This window comes from Amia ocellicauda, chromosome 7, assembly GCF_036373705.1.
Source record: "Amia ocellicauda isolate fAmiCal2 chromosome 7, fAmiCal2.hap1, whole genome shotgun sequence".
Lineage (NCBI taxonomy): Eukaryota > Metazoa > Chordata > Actinopteri > Amiiformes > Amiidae > Amia > Amia ocellicauda.
The window spans coordinates 10,634,571-10,656,990 of NC_089856.1; the positions used below are offsets into that span (position 1 = coordinate 10,634,571).

The 22,420-nt window shown below is 45.9% G+C and overlaps 1 protein-coding gene across 7 annotated transcripts in view; it reads right to left on the reverse strand.

The window, feature by feature from the left end:
- Positions 1–2,276: 2,276 nt before the first annotated feature.
- The window catches only part of hdac7a (histone deacetylase 7a), an 87,803-nt gene continuing 67,659 nt past the window's right edge, over positions 2,277–22,420 (reverse strand). For all 7 annotated transcript variants that reach the window (XM_066708324.1, XM_066708325.1, XM_066708329.1 and 4 more), the window contains 17 exons: positions 22,167–22,329; positions 20,524–20,723; positions 20,065–20,271; positions 19,277–19,499; positions 18,311–18,444; positions 18,038–18,158; positions 17,832–17,881; positions 13,696–13,803; positions 13,313–13,368; positions 12,384–12,471; positions 11,796–11,915; positions 10,013–10,110; positions 8,203–8,321; positions 7,324–7,457; positions 6,979–7,063; positions 5,972–6,119; positions 2,277–5,691 (listed from right to left, as the gene is read on the reverse strand). In XM_066708324.1, the coding sequence (XP_066564421.1) occupies positions 5,646–5,691; positions 5,972–6,119; positions 6,979–7,063; positions 7,324–7,457; positions 8,203–8,321; positions 10,013–10,110; positions 11,796–11,915; positions 12,384–12,471; positions 13,313–13,368; positions 13,696–13,803; positions 17,832–17,881; positions 18,038–18,158; positions 18,311–18,444; positions 19,277–19,499; positions 20,065–20,271; positions 20,524–20,723; positions 22,167–22,329 (2,100 nt within the window). In that variant the 3' untranslated portion in view covers positions 2,277–5,645. The remainder of the gene's footprint in view (positions 5,692–5,971; positions 6,120–6,978; positions 7,064–7,323; positions 7,458–8,202; positions 8,322–10,012; positions 10,111–11,795; positions 11,916–12,383; positions 12,472–13,312; positions 13,369–13,695; positions 13,804–17,831; positions 17,882–18,037; positions 18,159–18,310; positions 18,445–19,276; positions 19,500–20,064; positions 20,272–20,523; positions 20,724–22,166; positions 22,330–22,420) is intronic.

The following is a 22,420-nucleotide window of genomic DNA, read 5'->3' on the forward strand; positions in this document are numbered from 1 at the left end:
TAAATCAGGTGTCAGGACTCACGACAGCTATGGTATATTCTTCCCATTCGTTAAATGGCTGTCTTTCAATTTGAAATGGAACGATAGGTTATTATCATAACCCTGGTTCCCTGAAAAAGAAAGACAGCCATTACTCTTCAGGGGTCACTTGACCAGACAACCTTCCTGACAAAGAAATGGCAGGGAGCTGCGTCAGGAGGAGACTTTTCACAGATGTGGGCGGGTCTTCCTCCTGCCAGCAGGGCCCCTATTGGGCAGCTTTGGTACATGTTTTCACTGATTGGCAGGTAAGAAGGCTCTTCCCATTCGGTAATGGCTGTATTTCTTTTTCAGGGAACCGGGGTTATGATAATAACCTATCGTTAATTTTAAAAATACATTGCAGGGAGGATATCTGGTTTTGCTATATTGCATGAATTTTCTATTGTCCGTATAAATTCAAATACTGCACTACTTTGTGTTTGTGAATGGGCTTTTTACAAGTGGAGTGACATCTAAGCTGTCTGTACATTTTCATTACTATTGTAAACAAATCAAATCAAAAATAATTAAGTTGGTGGTTCATTTCTTCCTGTGTCCACCAACCAGCTCATCCTCCACACTGTACTATCACTCTCCATCAGTACTGTGTAGAATACATAGATAAATAGATGTCATGCAAGAGGTCTGTTAATAATAATCACTCTGTGCTATAGGTCTGCTCCCTGCCAGTAATTCTGGCCCCCTCGTGTTTAGACCCGTGGCAGCACCCCTGCTTCAAATGTTGACAAATCAAATGTCATCAAACCTGGTCAAACCAGATTTCTTGCATCAGATTTCATTTCAAAGTTTCTTGTGAAGACTTGGCATTGAAAAACAAACAACTCCTGACAGCTGCAAAATCAAATGCCAAGTATATCTGGGTGTAGTGGATAAGTTTACTTCAAAATGTATCATTTCAGTAGCCTAAAAGTGACTACGCCTAGATCAAGTATGAATAATGTGAGAGCAGTTGTGAAGCCTGTATCTTTGAGAGAAATGTGTGCAATTGGGGCGGCGGGTAGGGAGGGCAATAAAAGCATTAGTCAAATTTTGAAATGGGTCAGATTTTTGTCTGTTCAAAAGGTGACAACCCTAAATTCTGTGTTCAACATAACCTTGTTTGGCTAAGGTCCAGCTGTCATAGAACACATCTGGGAAAAACTGGATGGGTAAATGAAAAAGACATCAGCTCTACTAGGAATGGCACTGCTAGAGAAATGAACCATTTCCCTCTGTGAGCATCTATGAAAAGGTGTATAGCAGTCCAGGCTAGGCCTTCATACAATAACACTGTGAACAGTTGTATTTTCAAGAACTACTGTATTTTGTAGAACTACTTTGAGACTAAAGTGTATGTGCCAAAAGTCAGCACTAATATTTATTTTCGTTTAGCTGTTTTACTGCCAAAGTATGGCGGTTTCAATAACGTTAACAATCAACAATGCATCAAACCTTATCTGGACAAGATAAGCAAAAAAAGCTTCCCCAAAAGAATTGAAGGTGTAGCTTCTCAATTAACTAATATCACTAAGGTGTTCAGTAATACAAATGGTGCCCATCCCTGATGTTTTAAGGGCTACAAAGTCACTAATAAATGACTAACCTGCCTAATGAGTGAGGCTTAAAAGTAAAATGTTACCCTGTATGATTGCTGTGAGTTTGTGCCAATTTTTAGGATATCCAGACATCCATAATTTTTTAATTAACCATGAGTCTGGTATGGCAGGAGACGGTGTAATTGCAAATAAAACATAGAATGCTTACAAATATTTATTGGCTGTCTGGGTGAAAGGAGAAAAAAAAAAAATCAGCAAAGGATGCCACAAAAGCAAGCAACATCCTTTTGTAGCACCACGGTATTGTTTTAAATAATTTTAATTGGAGAAATAGAAAAATCATATGTTATGCTCCCATTGGGAATGAAAGAGCTAATTGGATTAATAGTGCATCTGAAATACCATAGGAGTACCTAACTCAAACAAGTTGTGAATGGGATCTCTAAATGGATTTTATTTGAGTGATTCAGTGGTAGAGTGGGTGATTTCACCAGCATTCACGAAAGCTTGAGTCAGTGCTGTGCAGGTCGATAGTGAAATGGGTGTTCATGTCTCATTGTTGTTCTCAGTAGACAAACGCCCCTTCGAGTGATAAAAGTGGAGGACTGGCCTTCTTTTTTTTGCATTCATGGATTGTCCCACCAAACTCAAGTTTATGGCTGTGGAAGAGCAAGAACTGGCATGGAAAGAACCCCAAACTCCTTTTTTTCCCTTTTAATAAAGGAGAGAAACCACAGTACAAAATAATTATCTGTACATACAGGAGAAAAAAAAAAATAAGATGCTTTTGTTGTTTTATGTTTGTTTTTTCTTTCTTTTCTTTTCTGTTTAAAGATCCAGTTTATGGAGGCTATCTCTACATGGAGCCAAACAAACCATTCAAGGCACATCGGTGTAGGATTTTGGTTTTTTTGCAGCTATTTACACACACACACACACACACACACACACACACAAACACACAAAAAAGAAGCAATACAAGCACCAATAAATACCTCGCTGATTAAGACAAGGAGCCCCCTTGGTGCAAGGAACACTGCATGAACACATTCTGTATCCATAACTTAATTGATCTGCTCCCTTTTAAAACGCAGAAAACTCAAGAAAAAGACAAACAGCAATGGGCAACGCCAATGCTGCTGTTGGGTCAGAGCCATTTTAAGCATTACAATACAGTCCTATGGGATCTGTTGAGCAAAATCTGCTCAGAGTCCTGAATTTGCACCCAATGTAGCACAGACCTGGCCGTGATGTGATTCTGTTGAGTCATAATAACAAAAATATGTAGCACCTTTAGTGAAGGGTGATTGTAAAGCTGTGGGCAGTGTGGGCTCCTCTCGTTTCATAAACACAAGTCGCGTAAAACAACTTGAGATCAGATTCCCCTCAAGCGTTCCTCAAGATTAAGGGCGTTTCAAAACACAACCTGAGCCCACTGGAGGCAAGGGGAAAAAATAAAAATAAAACTGTTAGATTTAATACTCACTGTAAGTGATTCAATACTTGAGATGTTTTACACAACTGGCTCCAGGTCTTTCTGGCTGTATATGACTCAGTGTTAAGCACTTTGAGACACTGTCTACTTGGAACAAGAGCTCCAAAGGATTGAAAAACAAATAAAAGTTTAGCCTGGGAAACATTGGGTTTTTCACACTTTTAACCTGGTTTTACTACGGTAAACCTACATAAGCGAGGGCGTGGAGATCCCGTTGGGCGGGTGAGTGGTGAATACAAACCTACCCCCTGGTTTTGGTCCTGCTTTCTCCTGATCCAAGTGACTGGTCTGGCTCAGAGTGCTGAGCAGACGATTTACCAATTTACCCAAACATCCCGTTCATCTGGGCTTCTCAAGAGGAAGGTTTTGCCAATTTGGATGCCCGTCTCTTTACATTAAGTGCTGATAGGAGCATAAGCTAAACGGACCCCCGTATCTCGGCCTGCTGCATTAGGTGCATTAGTCGATATTTGGCTCCAGTGTTTCTAAATGCCAAGAGCAGAACTCTCTCGAGGTGGTTCTGGTGGCCATGGAACAGCATCACAGCCCAACTGGAATAACATTGGACCTGCTTACGGATTATTTTCCCCACGAGAGAAGAACTACGCACATCTGCAACAACACACTCAGATAAACCAAAAGATACAACAAGTAAAGGGTTACCTGATAAGTCATTCTTGCTTTTAGTATAGTGGGTGGTGGGGGGGTGGCCTTGCACAGGACACCCTAATGTTGTCTTTTCATACAGTTGAGATATGCCCCCCCCCAACCCCCAATAATAAAAAGAACTACACAATAACATTGTTTGTTTTTTTGCCTTTGAAGTAGATATTAAGACTATCAAATATACAATACAGTAGGTTCATCTATCCACAGGTTAAAATACTGGTCTTTGTAATACAATCAACAACAAATAGGAATGATCTTTTCTTTTAAGTGAAAGGGATCCCATCATCAACATCATCTTTCTCTCCCCGTCCTCCCGCCCCCCCACCCCCCAGCCCCTGTATCTAAGACATTGAAAATCTTCTGCTAAGTGCATTAGCTGTCTGCCCAGCTCAGGTCGCAGTGTCTAAGGGCAGTTACAGGTGTGAAAGCAAACACAAGGTTTTCACTGCTTTCCAACTGTCTCCAACTTCAGTTACTCTCAGTCAAATCGGTTCCTTTTCCCACACATCATGTCCGTTGGTCCCAAGGTAATGCGAAGAACAATTGAAGGAATTGTAAGGAATTCTGTGCGTCTCCAGATGCTATAGGCTGTGGGCCTCACGTGTCAGAAGTTTGGATTAGTTGATTAAACCATTTCACCTTAGCTTCGAAAGACTATCCAGCAGTGACGCATGTGTACAAAGGCAACTAGGCGTGAGGTGGCAAAATCATCCGAGCGCATGGAACAATCCTCGGACCACAGTGGAATGAATTATGACAGTCTTTGGTCTTCATTTTGACCCAGATCTGGCCAAATACAAAATGCCTTTTTCCATGTATAAAAAAAAAGAGAAGAATCTCAAAGTTACTTCAAAATATAAAATATAAAAGTCTACTCAATTAAGAATTAAATAACCTAGATTCCCCCCCACCCCATCCAACGCCCCGGTGATGGAAAGTTTCATTGTTCACATTTTGGAATGCACAGTGCAAAGTTCACAAACCACAGGTTGCTGTGTTGCATTTCTTTCCTTAAACTACTTCTTCTTCATCATCTTCTTCTACTTCCTTAGTGGTTAAATTACAATAATATTAATAAAAACAATGAACAACAAATTCCACAGTGGCCAGATGTGAATACTTAAAAGCTCTGTCAAAGTCTTAAGGCCATGTCCCCCTCCTGGAAGGTAAAAAAGAATATGTCTCTTTCTTCAAAGAAATAAATGGCCTATTCTATGTGCAGTGTATCTGGCACACAATTGCAGTATTGAGTAGCACCCACAAAGCTGCTGATCAAAAAAAAGGCTTGACTGGAACTGAGCCATTTAAACAAACCTATCCACACTCAAACCAGTGCCGGAGACAGAAGCAAAGGGCTTTGAATAGATCTTTGAATAGAATAGAGTCCCCGGCTCTTGAAAATAAGTGTTAACGATCCCAGGCACTTAATCCACAGTTGGGATGGGGTGGGAGGGGGCGTCAGAGTGCCCGATGAAGGGACATACAGGTGCATGTGGAATTTCCACTGGTCTAGGGTGCTTTAAAAATAGCATCCATTCTTTCAGAAGAAAAAATTATCTTGACATCGTGGTACAGGACAGTTATAAAGTATTTTCCTATGTACAGTAATAGCTCCTCCATGTGCACTGCAGAAAGATTGTGCTTGATCAACCGAAGTAGAAAAACACAGCGCGTGTTCGTTTCAGTGGCTTGCCGGGAGTGCCGGCGCCACGTTGGTCGGTCCGCCAGTCCTGGAATGATTTGCTGGGTGCCGGTGAGGTGAGGCTTGGTGTTGGCGAGTGAGGCACAGTCGGTGTAGAGGCAGTGAGGCAGGGCCCAGAGAGCACCTGTCGGGATGTTGCATAGTACCACAGCTCAAGGGGATTGGCTATTTCCGCAGCACGGAGTTCAAAGGTCAGCGCTCCCTACATGGAGTCCTCGTCGTCATCCTCCATGGGGTCGTCCTGAGGCCTGCAGTGGGGAGAACAAGAGTTACATTTTAGACCACAGGGGGCTAACGGTGCTAATGGATATAAATCACCATCTTTTACCATCCGTGGGCACGAATGACAAACCCAAATTCCCCTTGCGTTCAGTTCTGGCAGAGACATATACTTAATACATTTTCTGCTTCTTTTGACTCTTTTTTTACGTTTCTGAATAATTTACTGTGGTATTAATTAGTAGCAGTAACCATGGTCTTAAGCACCACCCTTCATTCTTTGTAGCCAAACTGGTTTCAGGGGCTGACCTCTTGTTGACGACCCCAGGGTTGACTCCCACGGAGAGTGAGGCCAGGGCGGTGACGGTGTCATTCTCCTCGGCGTCATGTTTCTGAGCCTCCAGGAAGGACAGGCCCACCGTGGGGTGGAATCGCTGCACAGACTTCCAGTACTGACCTGAGAGAGACACGCACACACAGACACACTAATCAGATGCCATTGTTTCACATGGTCTTGCATTAACAACCCGGCTATAGTCCAGGTACAATTGATATAAGGAGGAGGTGAAGAAGGAGAAGAATGAGAAGAATGAGGAGAAAGAGAAACCAAAAGGGCAAAAAAAGTGAATGGTTCCACACTGGGACTTAAAAGTAAAGACATAAAGCCTAACAGTTCTCACACTTTTTTGGCTAATGGGATCTTGCCATGCAGTGCCATTCGATAATATCTGGAGTACTGTGCCAGCTCTTTGGAAGTCTCTCAGTGAGCTGTACAACATCCGTCATTACCGCGCCTGATCAGCTGTAAGAATGGGACTTTTCTGGACCCAACAAACAGCCATCAATTCACATCTCAACAACTGCAAGCTAAGCATGGGAGGGCAGGCTTGTTTCGCAAGAAAAAATAAACAGAAGAGTTTGATGCCAGCGGGCCAAGGGCCTGGCAGATCAACCGTAGCAAGAGACCAGCACGGCTGCCAAGGGGAGGCAAGGCAAGTTACCCCCCACACAGATTCCTTCATCCATATCTCGATGTGTGTGAGAGTATGTGAGTGTGTGTGCGCGTTTGTTTCTGACGGACACGCATGGACAAATGCAAGATTATTTTATTTATTTGGTTTTCTTCCCTCCACTCAACCATCCATCCATCCACTGGAGGACCACATTCTTGCGGCTGTGAATGTTAATTAGACATTTCGGAAACATTTGTGTGCAATCAGATGGGCTGTGTGCCGCGGTGCCAGGGCGCCTTTTAAGTTAATGGGAGTCAGGCGGCGCTGCTGGGGAGATGGTTGGGAGATGGGGGGGAAACTCACCTTGCACTTGTAGCACCCTCTCCAGGGATCGCACCCCATTGGCATTCGGCCTGAGCCGGAGAACCTCCTCTGGAAGCGGCTCCATCTGCAATAGAAAAGCAAGATTCGAGCTCTGGACCGGACACTCGCACACAGGCAGAACCCCTGCCACCCACCTCCCACTTACTTGTGACTTTCTCCACCTGCCCTTTACTACCAACTACCACCAGGAGCTGCAATAGTGAATCTTCGGGGTACCATAAAAAAATATCCATTTTATTAGTTCATTAGTCACTAGCTTCAGTTATACAATAGATCTCCTTTGACATGGTGGCATTCGGTCGGCATTCTGATTCATCTCTTTACCTCGTTGCCCAGCAGGGCACTGACGCAGGCCTCCGAGGCGTCGCAGATGGCCGTGAGGTCGTGGCCCCCCTCCAGCGCCAGCACCAGCCTGCCCCCTGCCAGCCTCATCAGCTGGCGCGTCAGGAACCCGAAACCTGTGGGCACAGACAGACTCAGCACACCGGACACATGGGGAACTGGTGGCTGGACAAACAGCTCTGGACGGGCAAAGCACTACAAGGCAGTAGATGCAGGCCTGGATGGTGGGTGGTTTCTTTTCCTGAAAGTGAACGAGGGGATATGCGACAGCTGTGCAGTTTTGTCGATCCGCATGCTTGTTTGTGACGCTTGCTGTTTGTGCACAGGGATTAAATCTGCTCTCTCACACACACACACACACACACACACACACACACACACACACACACAGGCCCACCCAGAGCAGTGCAGCCCACACCCACACAGCACGGGGGACACCCAGTCACAGAGACCCCCCCCCCCCCCCCATCCCTCTCTCAGTGACAGGGACTCCACACAACTTTCCTCTCGACACACCACTCCATCACTCCCCAGTAATGCTTTCAATGTGCGCACGCCATTCCAGCAAGTCAAAGAAATATATGACCAACTGCTGGTGTATCATTTTCGGTGGGGAGTGTATTAAGCAATAAGAGTGATTTGTATTTATTAGTGTCGATCTGTTTGGTGTTTTTCATAAGTGCATTCCTTTCTTTTTTTTTTTTTTAAAGCCACGTATGAAGCCTGCTCATGAAACCGGATGAATCTCCTGATTGAGACTGATCCCTTTTCAGATTTAATTATAATTTTGTTATGTTCCTTCCAACTGCCTTTCTGTTCTGTAATATGAATCAAGAGAGCTTTACCACTGAGTTCACTTACATTTCGCCGACACTCTGTATCCCCCAAGTGGTGCCGGGTGCCCTTCGGCGGCGTCAAACCCGGACGACACCAGAACCACGTCCGGGGAGAACTCCTGGGCGATGGGCATCACCACAGTCCTGCGGGCACAGAGAGCGGGCGGGATGAGAAGGGGTACGAGCCACCAACAGTCAGGAAACAGGCACATCTGTCACCCGGGACAGCAAAATGAGTCACAGCGAGCTAAATTTGGAAACTGATCTCTATAAACCACCTTAAAATGATTCTTCCTCATATACTCGGCTTACGCATTTTGCCACACTGGGTTAAATGTCAGACAGTTTGTCAACCGGGAATTATTGGATGAATGGCAGAATTCGTTACAGGAATTATAGCAGGGTATACGCAAAATCTTCCAAAGTTACGCGGGAATATGCGAAACATCCTTCTAGTTACATGGGCATATAGCGTATGCCCTCGATTACACCAGTCTGTGCAACAATCAGAGACCATTAATGACACACTGTGCTCAACAACATCCTTCTCAAAATGTGTTGGCTGGAGATTCCGATCGCAATCCGAATTGTTATTCCGCATCCCTCAGTCTGACACGGTTACCCAAGGGGTGATATCCCGGAGCTACAACCAGACTGCTTTGCGTGTGAGATTCCTGCATGGCACAGAGGAGGACGGGACACCTTGGGAAGGAGTCACAGTATTTCCTGCGCTGGCCACAAGGAGGTGCTGTGCGCAATCCTGAAATCCTATCTTGGGAACACGGGAGTAGGACACATTCAGAGGGGCCCGTTTTCTCGGCTGCGGGGGAGGGGAAACCTATCTACACTGTGTCTGAAGAACAACATCTTGAGGTGCTGCCCCAGGGTAGGTGGGAGCCAGGCCGACGTTAAGGTACTTCCACAAGGCTGTTGTTTGCGGGCCGGGGAGCGCTGCCAGTGATTTACAGAGCGCTCCTTTTGATTTTCTCCGAGAGCCGAGTTCAAAGCCCTTCGCCTCCGTCTGGTTCCCATTTAAGCCTTGTCGTCTTCTCACGTCATTGTCAGTTCCATAGAACCCCATCTGAAATCTATTAGGCTTAATTATCCTGCTTTGGATTCCCTCAGCCTTCCCCCCCACCCCCACCCCTCAACCCCATCCCTCGCTCAAACCACCCCACCCCCCTTCTAGACCAATAAACCAACCCACATTGACTGGAATATCTCAATAACTGCATCAGCGAGCGAACGGAGGGAGGGAGAGCTCATTACAGATCACTTAAAGGGGGTGGGGGGGGGAGATAGGGTGGTGGGGGGGGAGTTAAAACAGAAACTGTTATTGTTTACAGATGTCCCAGGTCCTTTGCTTTGCTATTCTTTTAATGCTCTGTCCCTTGGGTGGTAAAGAAAGGGAAATGGGTCCTGCCAGCTCCCTGCCATTGTTCTCAGCGCTCTTTATCCAGGGAAAGCAGCTGGAGGGGGGGTGGGGGGGCCCAAACCGCGGCTGCTTCGGCTGCTAGGGGCTCCACATCCGAAGAGGCCAGCGCCACTCTCCCCTTGCTTACACTGTGCCTAACCCCGGGCACCAACGATCAGAAACACAGGCAAGGGGCGAAACGGGTAAAATCCGATCAATATAAATATATACATCACTCCCAGCATGAGCAGTCAGAGTCCTGAGCTTATCAGATGATGTAGTAGGTCTTATAGACTATCGACGAGACTATTGAAATTGTGAAATTCAAGATGGGTGAAAGGTGGTGTGAAATATATAGTGGTTCATCGTGATCACACTGAGCCACACACAAAGGCCTTGAGCAGGTTAGACGGTATCTTACCTGAATGCTGCCAGGTACTCTGCGTCCCCCATTGGTGGTTCCAGACCTCCAGTCCACGCCACGTTGACATTGAAGCCCACCCCAGGACCAGAGCCCACCTGCAACAGACAGACACATCCTCAGTTACCACCTTGCTGCCGGCGCTACACAAGCGGCTTACTGACTGCAACACGGCAACCACGGCTAAGACAAAGAAAAAAGTTAAAAAAAGAAAAAAAAAAAAAAAAAGTCTGGACGGGTGATTTGTTTTTCTCTTTCAGCTCCGATGAAGGCAGCTGTTGCCTTTCATGCCTTCAAGATGGATCGGGTGTGCAAGTTCAGCTGGGGATTGGAAGGGCTTAGAAGACCATCGCTGAGGAAACGCTGAAGCCAGACCCATGGCAGGACTCCCAAACACCCTGTAGGTCTCAAAACTGCCCAGTGATTTTTTAAATGTATATATTTTTTGCATCTCATTAAACATCTTTGTTTTTGAGCACAACAGCTGTACATGCTATTTTTGATTCGTTTCATGTCATGCGCCATTTTGGCCACAGTGGGACCAGACATGAGGAGAGAGAGTGAGAGAGAGAGTGTGGCCAAGATGGTCCAGACATTTGACTCACTGGGAGAGCAAGGCCTGTCAGAGAACTATTTTAATAATACGTTGGTTTTATTCGTTGTTGTTGTTGTTGTTGTTGTTGTTGTTGTTGTTGATGTTGTTCACATAGTGAACAGCTAACAATGGTAAAACCATCCCTTGTGAAAATGAAATGATAAATATTCAAAAAGCTCCAGGCAACATTCTCATGTTCCTATTCACAGGTGGGTAAGAAAATGGAATGAAACATATATATTTTTTCAGTTAGATTTCAGATACACACTGATATACTTCATAAATATGTATATAGGTCATTTGTCATGTGAAATACAAGTTATGATTTTTCTCAATTTTGCAATATAGAACTCAAGTATAATTTTACAAAGAGTTTATGAGGCTTTTGTATGTTTTGTTTTTTACACTTTAGAAGGAAAGCAGTACGATGTAATATTACTGTATTCTATATCCTGTCAACTGCATATAAACATGTATTCTTTATATTTTACTCACATTGAACCAATGTATATATGTCATTAAAAAAGGACAGTGTGAATCTGATCTTTAGCCTATTGCCTGTGAGCAAGTACTCAATAAAATAAACGTTCATGTGAATATTTCCGTTTTTCATGTGGAGAGCTATCAATAGCAGTTGGTTAAATAAAGCCTGGCTCAGTGAAGCCTGGGAGTAAACACAAAGAGGCCCCCCGGGGATCACCTCTCTCTCACAGGCAGAAACAGCAGGCGAGGCCCTGGTTAGACCACAGAAGGCCTTAAAAAATATAAAAATAAAGAAATAAAGAAATATCCCTTGCTCCCTCTATTCGAAATCCCCACTTTCTCCTCCCTCAACTGAAGGTGGAACAATTAGTGAATGAAATTCCCGGCCACTTTAAAAGCCGGCCTCAAATCCGGCTAGGCCTGTGCGGGCTGGGGGATATTACAGACGACCTTTTCCACTCTTCTGATATCCCACATGGGCAGGATGCTCTCACAAACAAAAAACACATGAGCCCCATTTCACGCTGCCAACTCCCTGAGACACACACAAATTTCCCTCTGTTCCTTGTATTTATGTATTTATTTATTTTATCCCCCCACCCCCCTCAGATTTAAAGAAGCAGGTTCCCATTGTGAGGAACTTTGTTTCCTTAGCACTGCTTTTCCAGATTACCCAGAATGCCGCACTCTGCTCTACGGGCTCACCTCAGTCGGCCCTCCACTCCCAGGGAAGAAGTTGCCGTCGTCGTAGCGATGCAGCGAGATGTACAGGACGCTGGGGTCATTAAAGAATACTTCCTGGGTACCATTGCCATGGTGCACATCCTGGACCCAGGAGAGAGAGGAACAAAAAGACACTTTAGGACTCCCTCTCTCTGGTTCCCAGCCTGTTCACATGAAACTAAAAATGATATCAATTCAGGACAGGTGTAACAGCCAATCGCATCAGTGTGTGAAATGGACCACAATTCTCCTCTGCTCCTGAGCCCAAACCCATGTGAGGACAGGTCACATATCACTTACTGGAGAAAATGGTCTTAACTGTTGAAAAAGGGATAATGTGGGAATGGCAATGAGAGTTGGAAAAGGTCTGGGATGAAGCTCTCCAAAGAGAACGTTTAGCTGCTAAGGGAATTTGGTGGCACTCGTTCGCCAAGCTATGACCGTGTTTCTTGGGTGCTTTATTGTTGGTATTTGCTAGCTGATTTAAAGAGGGCTGCTGTGAGGTAAAGTGAGCGAGAAAGCAGGAGCAAGAGAGTGTGCGAGAATGCAGGTCTCCGACGGCCTCCTCACCCAGTCCACGATGAGGATCTTGCTGGCGCTCAGTTTCTGCTGGAGCTGCTTGGCGGCGATGGCCACCGAGTTGAAGAAGCAGAAGCCCCTGGGGAGAGACAGAGAGAAATGATGGGATTTTTTTATTTTTTTTTAAAGGACAGTGGAGTCAGCGAAAAAACACCAGGGAGACATAAATCAACTGTTCACCCCCCCCCCCTCAACTTCATAATCATCCCATAAATATCCATTTAAAGCAGAGTGATACTGACATCATTACAGCACATCTGGCCCTGGTTAGGACTTGAAACACACAGATGCTCCACATTAAAGACCTCGTGCTTGGAGGCAGGTGATCAACAAGCTCTCTGCAAAAAACTGGTAGCAACCAAGCCCTATGCACCCGCCTCCTCTCCTCCCTTCCCCTCCCCCCCAAGAGCCAGGAGGTGGCACTTAGCAGACTGGCAGAGAGAGACATTGTGCACAAGGGCAAAAGACAGGAGAGAGAGAGAGAAAGAAAGAAAGAGTGAGAGGGGAAGAGATAGAGCTTTCCAACACTCCCTCAACCTTCCCCCCAATCTCTATCTCTCTCTGTCTTTTCCTGTCTGTCACTCACTCCCTTCCTGAATCTGTCTTGCTGTGTAAACACTGTCAGCATTAGAATCAGTGTAGTGTTAAGGGTTACACGTCCTAGTGTTACCTTGGCAATAATCCACTCCCTAAGCTTTAATAAAAATGCTCCTGTTCTGAGACTAACAGCCAGTGTTACATCTGTGCCAACACTGTACTGCATTCTGACTGTTACTTTCCCGCTCTCCCTGTCCCGTCTTGCACTTCTAAAATCAAGAAAACGTTAAAAAAAAAAAAAAAAAAAAAAAAAAAAGGTGGGATTAAGGTGGGATCAGTGGCGGGAGGCTACGAACACAAGGAAGGCGAGAGGAGGGACTCACATAGGGTTGGAGTGGTCCGCATGGTGTCCCGGTGGTCTCACGACGGCAAAACCGTTCTGATGGGAAAGCAAATAACACAAAATGGGGAAAAGAACTTGTGAATTAGACTAGCAGAAAAACAGACTGACCTCACAGATGCCCTCACTGACGGTCAGTGCTGTGTTGAACGCAGAAGGAATGGGAGACGAATACTAGCGCACAGCTGTATTTTGGTTTTCCAGGAAGAGGAACCATAAGATGAGACCACAAAGCAGTATATAATGTTGAGAGTTCAATTTGCGAAATCATCTTTGTTATCATCTTGGTCCTACTATATACTATGTTGCTCGGAGTGGATTCACTGGCCTGGGCTGTTCTCAGGTGTTCAAGGACTTCAGCCTTACCTTCAGCTCCCCCTTGGCCACCCTGAACGCCAACTCAGTCACGCTGCCAGCCGCCATGCGAGAAGCTGTTGACGTGTGCATCTCATTCCAGATGGTGTCATTGTCCACCTGCCCAGAGAAAAAACACACACAGCCAATCAGCAAGTGGGGAAAAAAATTACACGCCAGCCAGACATCACGAAGCATGAAAGGAGCCACGAGGCGGTGGCTACTCAATTGGCCAGGGGCCTAGATGGGCGTTGCATAGTGTCAAGTCATTTTCCCGAGGGTCCTGCCACACAATCGGAGTGACAGTGGCGTTTGGCAGCTGATATGGCAGCTACAGCCAGATGTGATGCTAATCGAATCCATTCCTGGAGATTTACATGTCTCGCTCACAGCACACTGAACAGCTGCCCTTGGGGGGTACGGGTGTGAAAAAGAGATTCCTCCTCCACTTTGCTCTCCTCGTGTTATCACAATTTATAATGTAAACACTTCAAGCTTCACATTCAGGAGTGCTTCTGAGTGGAGTGGGGACTCCCATCTTTAGGACTACATTTTATTTTTCTTTGTGGGGATGCTTGCGTGACACAAATGCCAAAAAGTACACATTCATTGACCATGTACACTGTTGTTGAGAGATTTATAACAGAATTGCAGAGAATTTCTCAATACTGTAACCGAAAGAAGCCACGGTGTTCTTTCGCAGCAACCACAAAGTTGCCTAACACAGACCGTACGCCCGAGTCCGACGGGAGAAATTAGCTTTCTGTGCATCTGACCCCAACCTGGAATTCCTGCCTTTGTACTGTTCACAAGCGTTTCCTCACTCTTCTGCTCTCGACTGCGCTCAAAGCATGCCATCGCGGTGAGAAACTCTCCCCGGAGCGCCATGCAACCCGGCGTCTGTGATCAATTGATGCGTCAGGAATAAAGCGGAAAGAAAGAAAATCAAACAGAAGAAAAGAAATCGACGCCGAGCCGAGGAATTAAACCGTCATCGTTGACATTATTCGTGATGCGCTTATTTCACAATTAGTATTTATAACGCATGCAGACTGATCGTGACCAACAGAGTTCAAACAGTCCATCACGAACGCTGGGAAATCCCTGTGATCTCTGTGAATTTAGAAGAGGTGTGCCTTCTCAATACACTGACAGCGCACTGCATGTCAACTGGTGCTTTATTTTCTTAATAGAATCAGCAGAACTGTTGAAAGTGGGTCAGCGCTGCTAATGGCTGGTTGTACAGTGGATGGAAAACCACAGGCATTTCCAATGGTGGACTCGACACACCTGTTTCTATTCAAATGCAATTCTGCAGGATCTGCTGTTAAAGACTCCAAGCTCCCAGCGTATGCACAAAGGAGATGGGACCATAACTCACCGGAATAGGCCGGCAAGAATAACAATGACGACCGCGGGTTGAGCTTATGAGTTTAGCTCTGATGTTAAATCCGCCAAAATCCCACTAAGTTTTTGCGTCGCTAAAATTCTGAAAGCGTTGTATCATGGGATTGTATAAGTATTTGGTAATGTAGATCTCACATCGTGGTTTATTGCGCTGCAACAGCACCGGAGTATACCATTTACGAGGGCTGTAGATGCCGCAACTGCAGAAAACATGGAAAAATAGTACACAGAAACTGCCCTGTTGTGTCCTACACAAAAAGACAGGCAGATGGATAGAGGGCAGTTGGGGGTTGGGGGCTGTGTTCGCCTCCTGTTTGCCCCCCACCCAAATGGAATACAGGAAGATGTGGTTCTACAGAATGGAGACAGATTTTGACAACAGCACTGTCTTAAAGGCGACTGTGTTCCCGTGTGATTTTTGTGTGTTTTTTTGCGTTTTATTTTTTTTTCCCTTACGAAACGCCACATTTTTTGAGGTTTGGCACCGCAGACACAATGAAATCAGAGGAATTTCTTTTATCATGGTCATCAACATATTGTTTCAATCAGCCCGCCATCACCAGAGAAATACAGCCCGGAAATCGAGGCAGATTTAGGCCTTATCGACACCGTGTATGCAAACCCTTTTCTTTTTTGGGTTTTTATTCTGCTGTACTGGGGACTTTAAATTTTTTAATTGCCATATCATCAATCACAGCATCCCAAACCCGTGTCACAACTGGTCCCCATCAAACTGTGCCCATCGGCCTCCCACCCTCCCATTCTCTCTCTGAGAAGCCAAATACTGAAGGCCATGGAAACAGAATCTGAACAAACAACAACAACAACAACAACAACAGCAGCAGCAGCATTAGTCATTCCTCTGGACGAATGCTGATCCACATCTGGGGGTCAATTCTCATTCAAAATTTCAATAATAGGAGTTTATGACTGAATCACACTGGCAGAGGCATGTTGTTCAGTTTCAATATGCCTGCAGAATTACAAAGCCATTATAATGAAAGGTAATACACTAAAATGAAGTATAGTACAAGATCATAAGTTAATCGAATGTTTAAATCTTAAGCACCATAATGGTGTATCTGAAGTGTAATTGATTGTTTCTATGAATTACAGATCAAACAGTTGAAGTTTACCCCAGGGCTGGGCAGATATTCAGTTATTCATAAAATGGAAACCTCACTAGCCTCACCACAGCAGCTTCCCTCCCAGAGCTAAAGACGGGGCTCCATCTGTTAAAATCATGCCCTGTCATGCCCTGGCAGCGTCCCTGCCCTGTACAAACCCTGTATCTAGTGTTCGAGTGGCGATTTCACTGTCCTCACGTGACACAGGACTGAGGTCTGTGTGACATCATTCGCCACTGACCAAGACTGGTGCTGTCTGGCAGTGAGATGATCTTGCACTTCATGAACAGATCTCCATGGTAACTATTAACGATTCAGTCTAGTGATTCACTATTAATAAAAGGTCAGCTGTGACATCCCTATTGCAAGTCCACCCTAAGGAAATGACCAGTAAAAGCATATTAAAAATGACCAAGGTAATCTTGTACAAGGGATATAACACCAAATCACATCTATTTATCTGATTACAGACACAGGTTTTACTGTTGTTCCTATAAATTGTTCCTTATATTTAGCGATTCCAGTTTGTAAACAAGAGTGAAGCAGGATGCGTCTGTCTGCCGTGTGATGTGAAGTCCGGTGAGGGGAGCTCGGGGGCCATTTAATCTTGGCAGTTGTGGACAGTGTGTGGCAAAGATGGAATGTTTATTTTTTTTGGAGGGGATTTTCTCTCTCTTTTTTTTTTTTTTACGTTTTCTCTCTCACCCCCCCACCTTTCCTGTTCTGTGGAAAATCACAATCAGATTTCAGCAGATGCATAACTGGGATACATCATGTCTGATCTCTCGTTCTAGGTTACGACATGACAAGTATAGGCGGGGGAAGTGAAAGAAAAAACAAAATGGACGGCCCTCTCATCTGTCTGCCTGGTGAGGGGAAACGCTCCATAGGCAGGGCTCCGCAGTACTGTGTGGGAGCGGGGGGGAAGAAAGGATTCGGGGGAAACAGGTATTTGCGAGGAGCATATGCCCAATCTGCTGAAACGGATGCTCTCCAGGATAAATCAAAACGAGTTCACTCTCTCTCTCTACACCGACTGGCTGCCTCTCCATCTTCTGCTTCCACCAGCAGAGATTTTCCTACTGCCATTCCCAAGATCGCATTCTTGACCTAGAATTTCGGGTCAATTTCTTTGCTTCTTTTCCTTTCTTTCTTTCCTTTTCATATATATATATATAATTTTTTTTTTTTTTTTTCAAACTGCCTGGGATTTGAAATGTACCAAGAAAAATAAGTACGTCCTGTGAGTGCAGAACAGTGTCTTCGAAGAAGGAAAAATTGTAAATCTGCATATTGCTGAGCAGAAGTCTACAGATGCAGTCCCAGAGGTGCCCAAAGCTTGCCTGTTTAAAATGTTTCACCAGAGCTCTAACTGACCAATTGAACCTTTTTTTTTTTCTGTACGTTTCTTTATTCGACACAATTTAATTATTATTCCAAACGGCTATTATTCCATTCCATTCCATGCATTTGCATTTGTAATGTTAGTCAAAAGACTGCGTTCCCATGCATTCGTCAAGGTGGGCCCTCTTCGGAGGCTGACCGTTCTGCAGCGGGGTACGAGATCACGAACAAACAAGTGTAAAGGGCAATCTGATCCTAACTCCTACTCACCCCGACACCTCCGCACGGCAGCATCACAAACATGCGCTGGGACAGGATTCCTGCAGGAGGGGAGAGAGAGACACTGTCAGCTGAACACAATGCACTCTAAGGATAAGAAAACACATTGTCTTTAATTTTTTGTAAAAAAGTTCCAAGTGTGTATTTTCTAACCAGTCTAACAGGGGCCTGGGTTGCGTCTGTGCCAGGGGACTCACCTGCCAGTTTGCGGCTGTCCAGCTTCAGGCGGTTGAGGGGGTTGGTGCCGTACAGCAGGACGTGGCGTTCCGAGTGGACCGACTGCAGCTCCTCTAGGGTGGCTTTCCTGCCCCGGATACTCTAAAACAGAGAGACAGAGAATGATGACACTGTCACAAGATGAAGAAAAAGAAACTTCCCAAACAGCACTCCACAAACATCATTAAAAAGATCCCAACTGTTTATAGGTATTTTCTTTCCTCCTTCAGGGCCGCAGGACTGGTGTATTTTACCTCACACTGGTTCCTCAGCCCCCTCTCCTGAAGCCTGGACCAGATGCTCTGGATTCTCCCAGCATGCTCCGGGTGAGTGCTGTTGTCGCCACAGGTGCACTGGTGCTTCAGCATCTGCGAGTCGTACACAAGGCCTGCATATGGACAGACAGAGAGAGAGAGAGGGAGAGGGAAGGTCACACTGAGAGCCCATCACACAGCCCCAGCCTTCACCCTGCCGTGAGAAAAAAGCGCCAAACCTACTTCCGAATTCTGCGAGGATAAAAATAATCAAATTCAAATTCCAGAAATCTCTCTCGCAACTATCTCCATCCCTCGCTTTTATGAGTTGTGTCCCCCCCCACCCCGTGCAAATGGTATTTATAGTTTTCCTTACTTTAGTCATCGTCATCAACATTTTGGTTGCTATTGAATTCGAGACGCAGCATACCAGTCTCATTTTCATCTAGACGTTGGCATTGAGCACCCCAAGTTTATTCGTATATTAGAGTATATTTAGGCACTGATCATAAGCAGACGGTGTTGTGTACAATGTCCAAATTACAAATCTAAACATTCAGAATATGTTTATAAGGGAAATTCATCTTTTTTTTTTTTTTAAATCAAGAAAATAAAGAAAAACTCCATTCTCTGAAATTCTCTGCCAAACCGAACATTTGGTTTTTCTGTGGCAGACGGATTTCTAGGAACTTTGCTGATCAGCATCCAGGACACCGACTGCCAAAACCTTGATTAACTCACAACACTCTGTAAGAATAGAAGGTGACAAACTGAGAAGAATTCAGATCGAGGCATTTTGCAGACTTGGTTCGATAGCAGCTGACTGATACCAGAATGAGACTGTTTTCACTTGAATCAGCTTTAAAAACATGGTGAACAGACACAAATACCCACAATCAGAGTTGAAAGGGAGACAGAACTGCTCCCTGGGATGCCAGGCGCTCTCAGGGGGGATCAGTTGCCTACCTGTGGTGAAGCGCGGCTTGGTGGGCGAGTCCTGGACAGGAAGTGCCAGGCTCTTGTCGGGGAGGGTGACGGTGACGGTGGCGGAGGCGGGGGAGGACTGGGCGCGGGTCAGCGGGCGGTGGGCGCTGAGCACCATGGGAACACCCAATGTGTCCATCTGCACAGTCTGTCTGCGCATTTGTTGCAGCTGCTGGAGTTGCTTCTGCTTCTCCCACAGTAATGACTGAGAGAGAGAGAGAGGGGGAGGGAAGGACCACCAAAACAAAAAGTATTTTATTGTCTTGTCCTCACTGATTAACTGAAATGACTAATGTTCCCGCTTTTGTAAGATCTTGAAATAACTATCATGTGATGTAGAATCAACCATAAAGGTGCGGGGAGTGATTAGAAAAGTGTGGGTGACCAGTGGACACATTTAGAGTTCAATCCCAGATGCCGATATTTAATGTTTTGAATGCCAGGAAATCTCTCTCTGTGGCCCTTTCAGTTACCACAGTATATTAACGCACACTGGTTTCTGATTGGTTGAAAATGATGAGATTCTTGCACTGCACATCAAGCAGTCTAAGAAAAAAGTGGTGCTCTGGTGCCCTCTGTTGGAAATTACAAGGCATGACAGGACACAGCTCAACTGCCCTCCAAGTCTTCAATGCCAGAATCTAGATTACTTGTCCCCAACTAGACTCTCTCAGAGGAAATCTAGATGGGCTTTGATCCTGTGTGTGTGTCGTATTACCTGACAGACAATCGATGTGTGTACCACTGTGTGTGTAAGAGTGTTCTATTACCTGATTGAGAATCAGTGTGTGGTGCAGGTTAGGCTGCTGGTGTTGCGGCTCGTGCTCCACCCCCTCTGCCCCGACAGACTCCGACTCTCGCAGTGACTCCGCCCTGGGTCGGCCCTGGTGCGCGTCTCCGTGTCCCGCCTCCTCGGAGTCCATGTCCTCGGAGGGGATCTGTCGGAGGCGGGGCTTCTCGCTGGACTTGGCCATCAGCTGACAAGACGGACACAGACACAGCATGTCAATCTTCAGCTGCAGTGTGTTGTGTAGAGGCAGTGTAGCAAAGTGCAGTGCGTTGTGTAGGGGCAGCGCAGCACAGTGCAGTGCGTTGTGTAGGGGCAGCGCAGCACAGTGCAGTGCGTTGTGTAGGGGCAGCGCAGCACAGTGCAGTGCGTTGTGTAGGGGCAGCGCAGCACAGTGCAGTGTGTTCCACTCTGATGTCACGGGGCGACTGCAGTGCCCTACCTTGCCCAGGTGAGTTTGTTGTTTGAGTCTCTCCAGCAGCTGGGTGTGCTGGTGCTGCTGCAGGAGCTGCTGAGGCAGGGGCCGAGGGCTCTGGGGGAGTGGCTCTGAGCGCGTGCGGCTCAGGGGCTTGTGGGGGGTCAGGGCGGATACTCTGTCCAGCGGGGAGGCAAACTGCAGGGGCATCGGGCCCAGACCTGGAACTGAGACACACACAAACTCGGTCAATCGTACAGCACAGTGTCTGGAGTCGCTAGGGGATTGATTTAGGACTTCATGAAGACAAGATAAAAACTGCTCTCTCTATGCCTTTGGCTACCTTTCACTATAAGCAATACAACGATTAATGTAAAAATGATTAATACTTAAAATACCATTGCAGAAATTTAAAAATGAATGTCTGCATTAATAGGACTTTTGTTCCTATAAGAGATTTGGATTCCACACACTTCATTGCAATTTCTCTGACAGGAGAGTAAATCAGCCAGAAAAAAGACACTTCTAGTACAGTTCAGTATCTCGACACTAGATGGCAGTGTCCCCCTGTCTGTCTCACTCTGCCACCTGCCAATTACCAGAGCTCAGTATTACAGTAAAAGCCGTTTGGTGTTTGTATTTTCTTGTCAGTCCATACCATTAGAAGCAAGTCCAGAAGAAACAATCAACTCAAATTAATCAAAGCAAAAGGCCTTCCCTGAACTAGACTGCTGCGGGGGTTGGAAGCTCTTGCCATTTCCTTTAGTATTGTGTCAGGGGGCCACGGTGCCATTTATTGAGGTTTCTGAAGAGTATTCTAGAACTGTGAGCTCTTCTGCGGTGGAGGAAACTGCAACGCCTGCACTGTGTGTGGGGCATTTTCGACAAAAACAAAGAAACGATTCCGTCAGGGTCAATAATTCTAATCTCCGAAGAATCAAAGTTGTGGCGGCGACATTTGCGATACTTGAAAGCGCGCCTTGAAATTTTCATACATTCGCAGTTTCGTTCTAGCGTCGACAACCAGCACTATGGGGTTTCCCAGCTTTTGAAATGCAAAAGGCCAAAGTGCATCTGAAGAACATACTGAGTCAAGATGTTGTTTTGTTATCCAAACCAAGTACCTCATTGCTTTTTTTTTTCTTTTTTTAATCAGTCTGATCCAAACACAGAAATCAGGCCCCTCTGTTGTGTGTAGGAGAGCTGTGCCTTGAGCCTATCACTAACCACACTTAATTCACTTGCTATGAAAGGGAAAATCATCATGAAGTGGAAAGACACACAAAAAAACTAAAATGAAATCCATTCACACTTGCCATGGCAAATAAATCAGGGTGTGTTTGAGCAGGGCGGTTTCTGGGTGTGTGTGTGTTACATTGTATTAATGAGAGTGGTTTTATACGTCTCGTGCTCATGAGAGTAGTGGCAGTTTGTCACCGTGCAAGGGGGTGCGTGCTTTTGCACAAGCGTGTGTGAGGCGCTTGCAAACATGTGTGCACGTGTGTGTGTGTGTGTGTGTGAGTGAGCGAGCGCATTGTGCAATTGCAGGAGTTCAGTGTGTGCCACTTTTTTAATCCGCTCAGGGAGTGTGCATGGGTGTGTTTGACCTGCTTGAGAGTCATTGTATGCCATAGCCAAAAAAGGAGGTGTTGAAGGAGGCTGGAACTCACCAGTGACCAGCGGCATCAGGCCGGAGGGCTCCAGGATGACCACAGGCTGCAGCCGGGGGGACAGCGGCCCACTGGACTCCTCCAGCCCCATGGGCAGGTAGACCTGGGAGGTGGACAAGACAGGCAGCCGCCCTGCTTTCAGGGAGCCCAGGTCAGCATCGCCCTGATAGGAAGAGATCAGGCATCAGACAGAGTCGCACAAAAGTCTCCCTGGATCAGGCCTCCAGAGGAACAATAACACAACGATAAGAGCA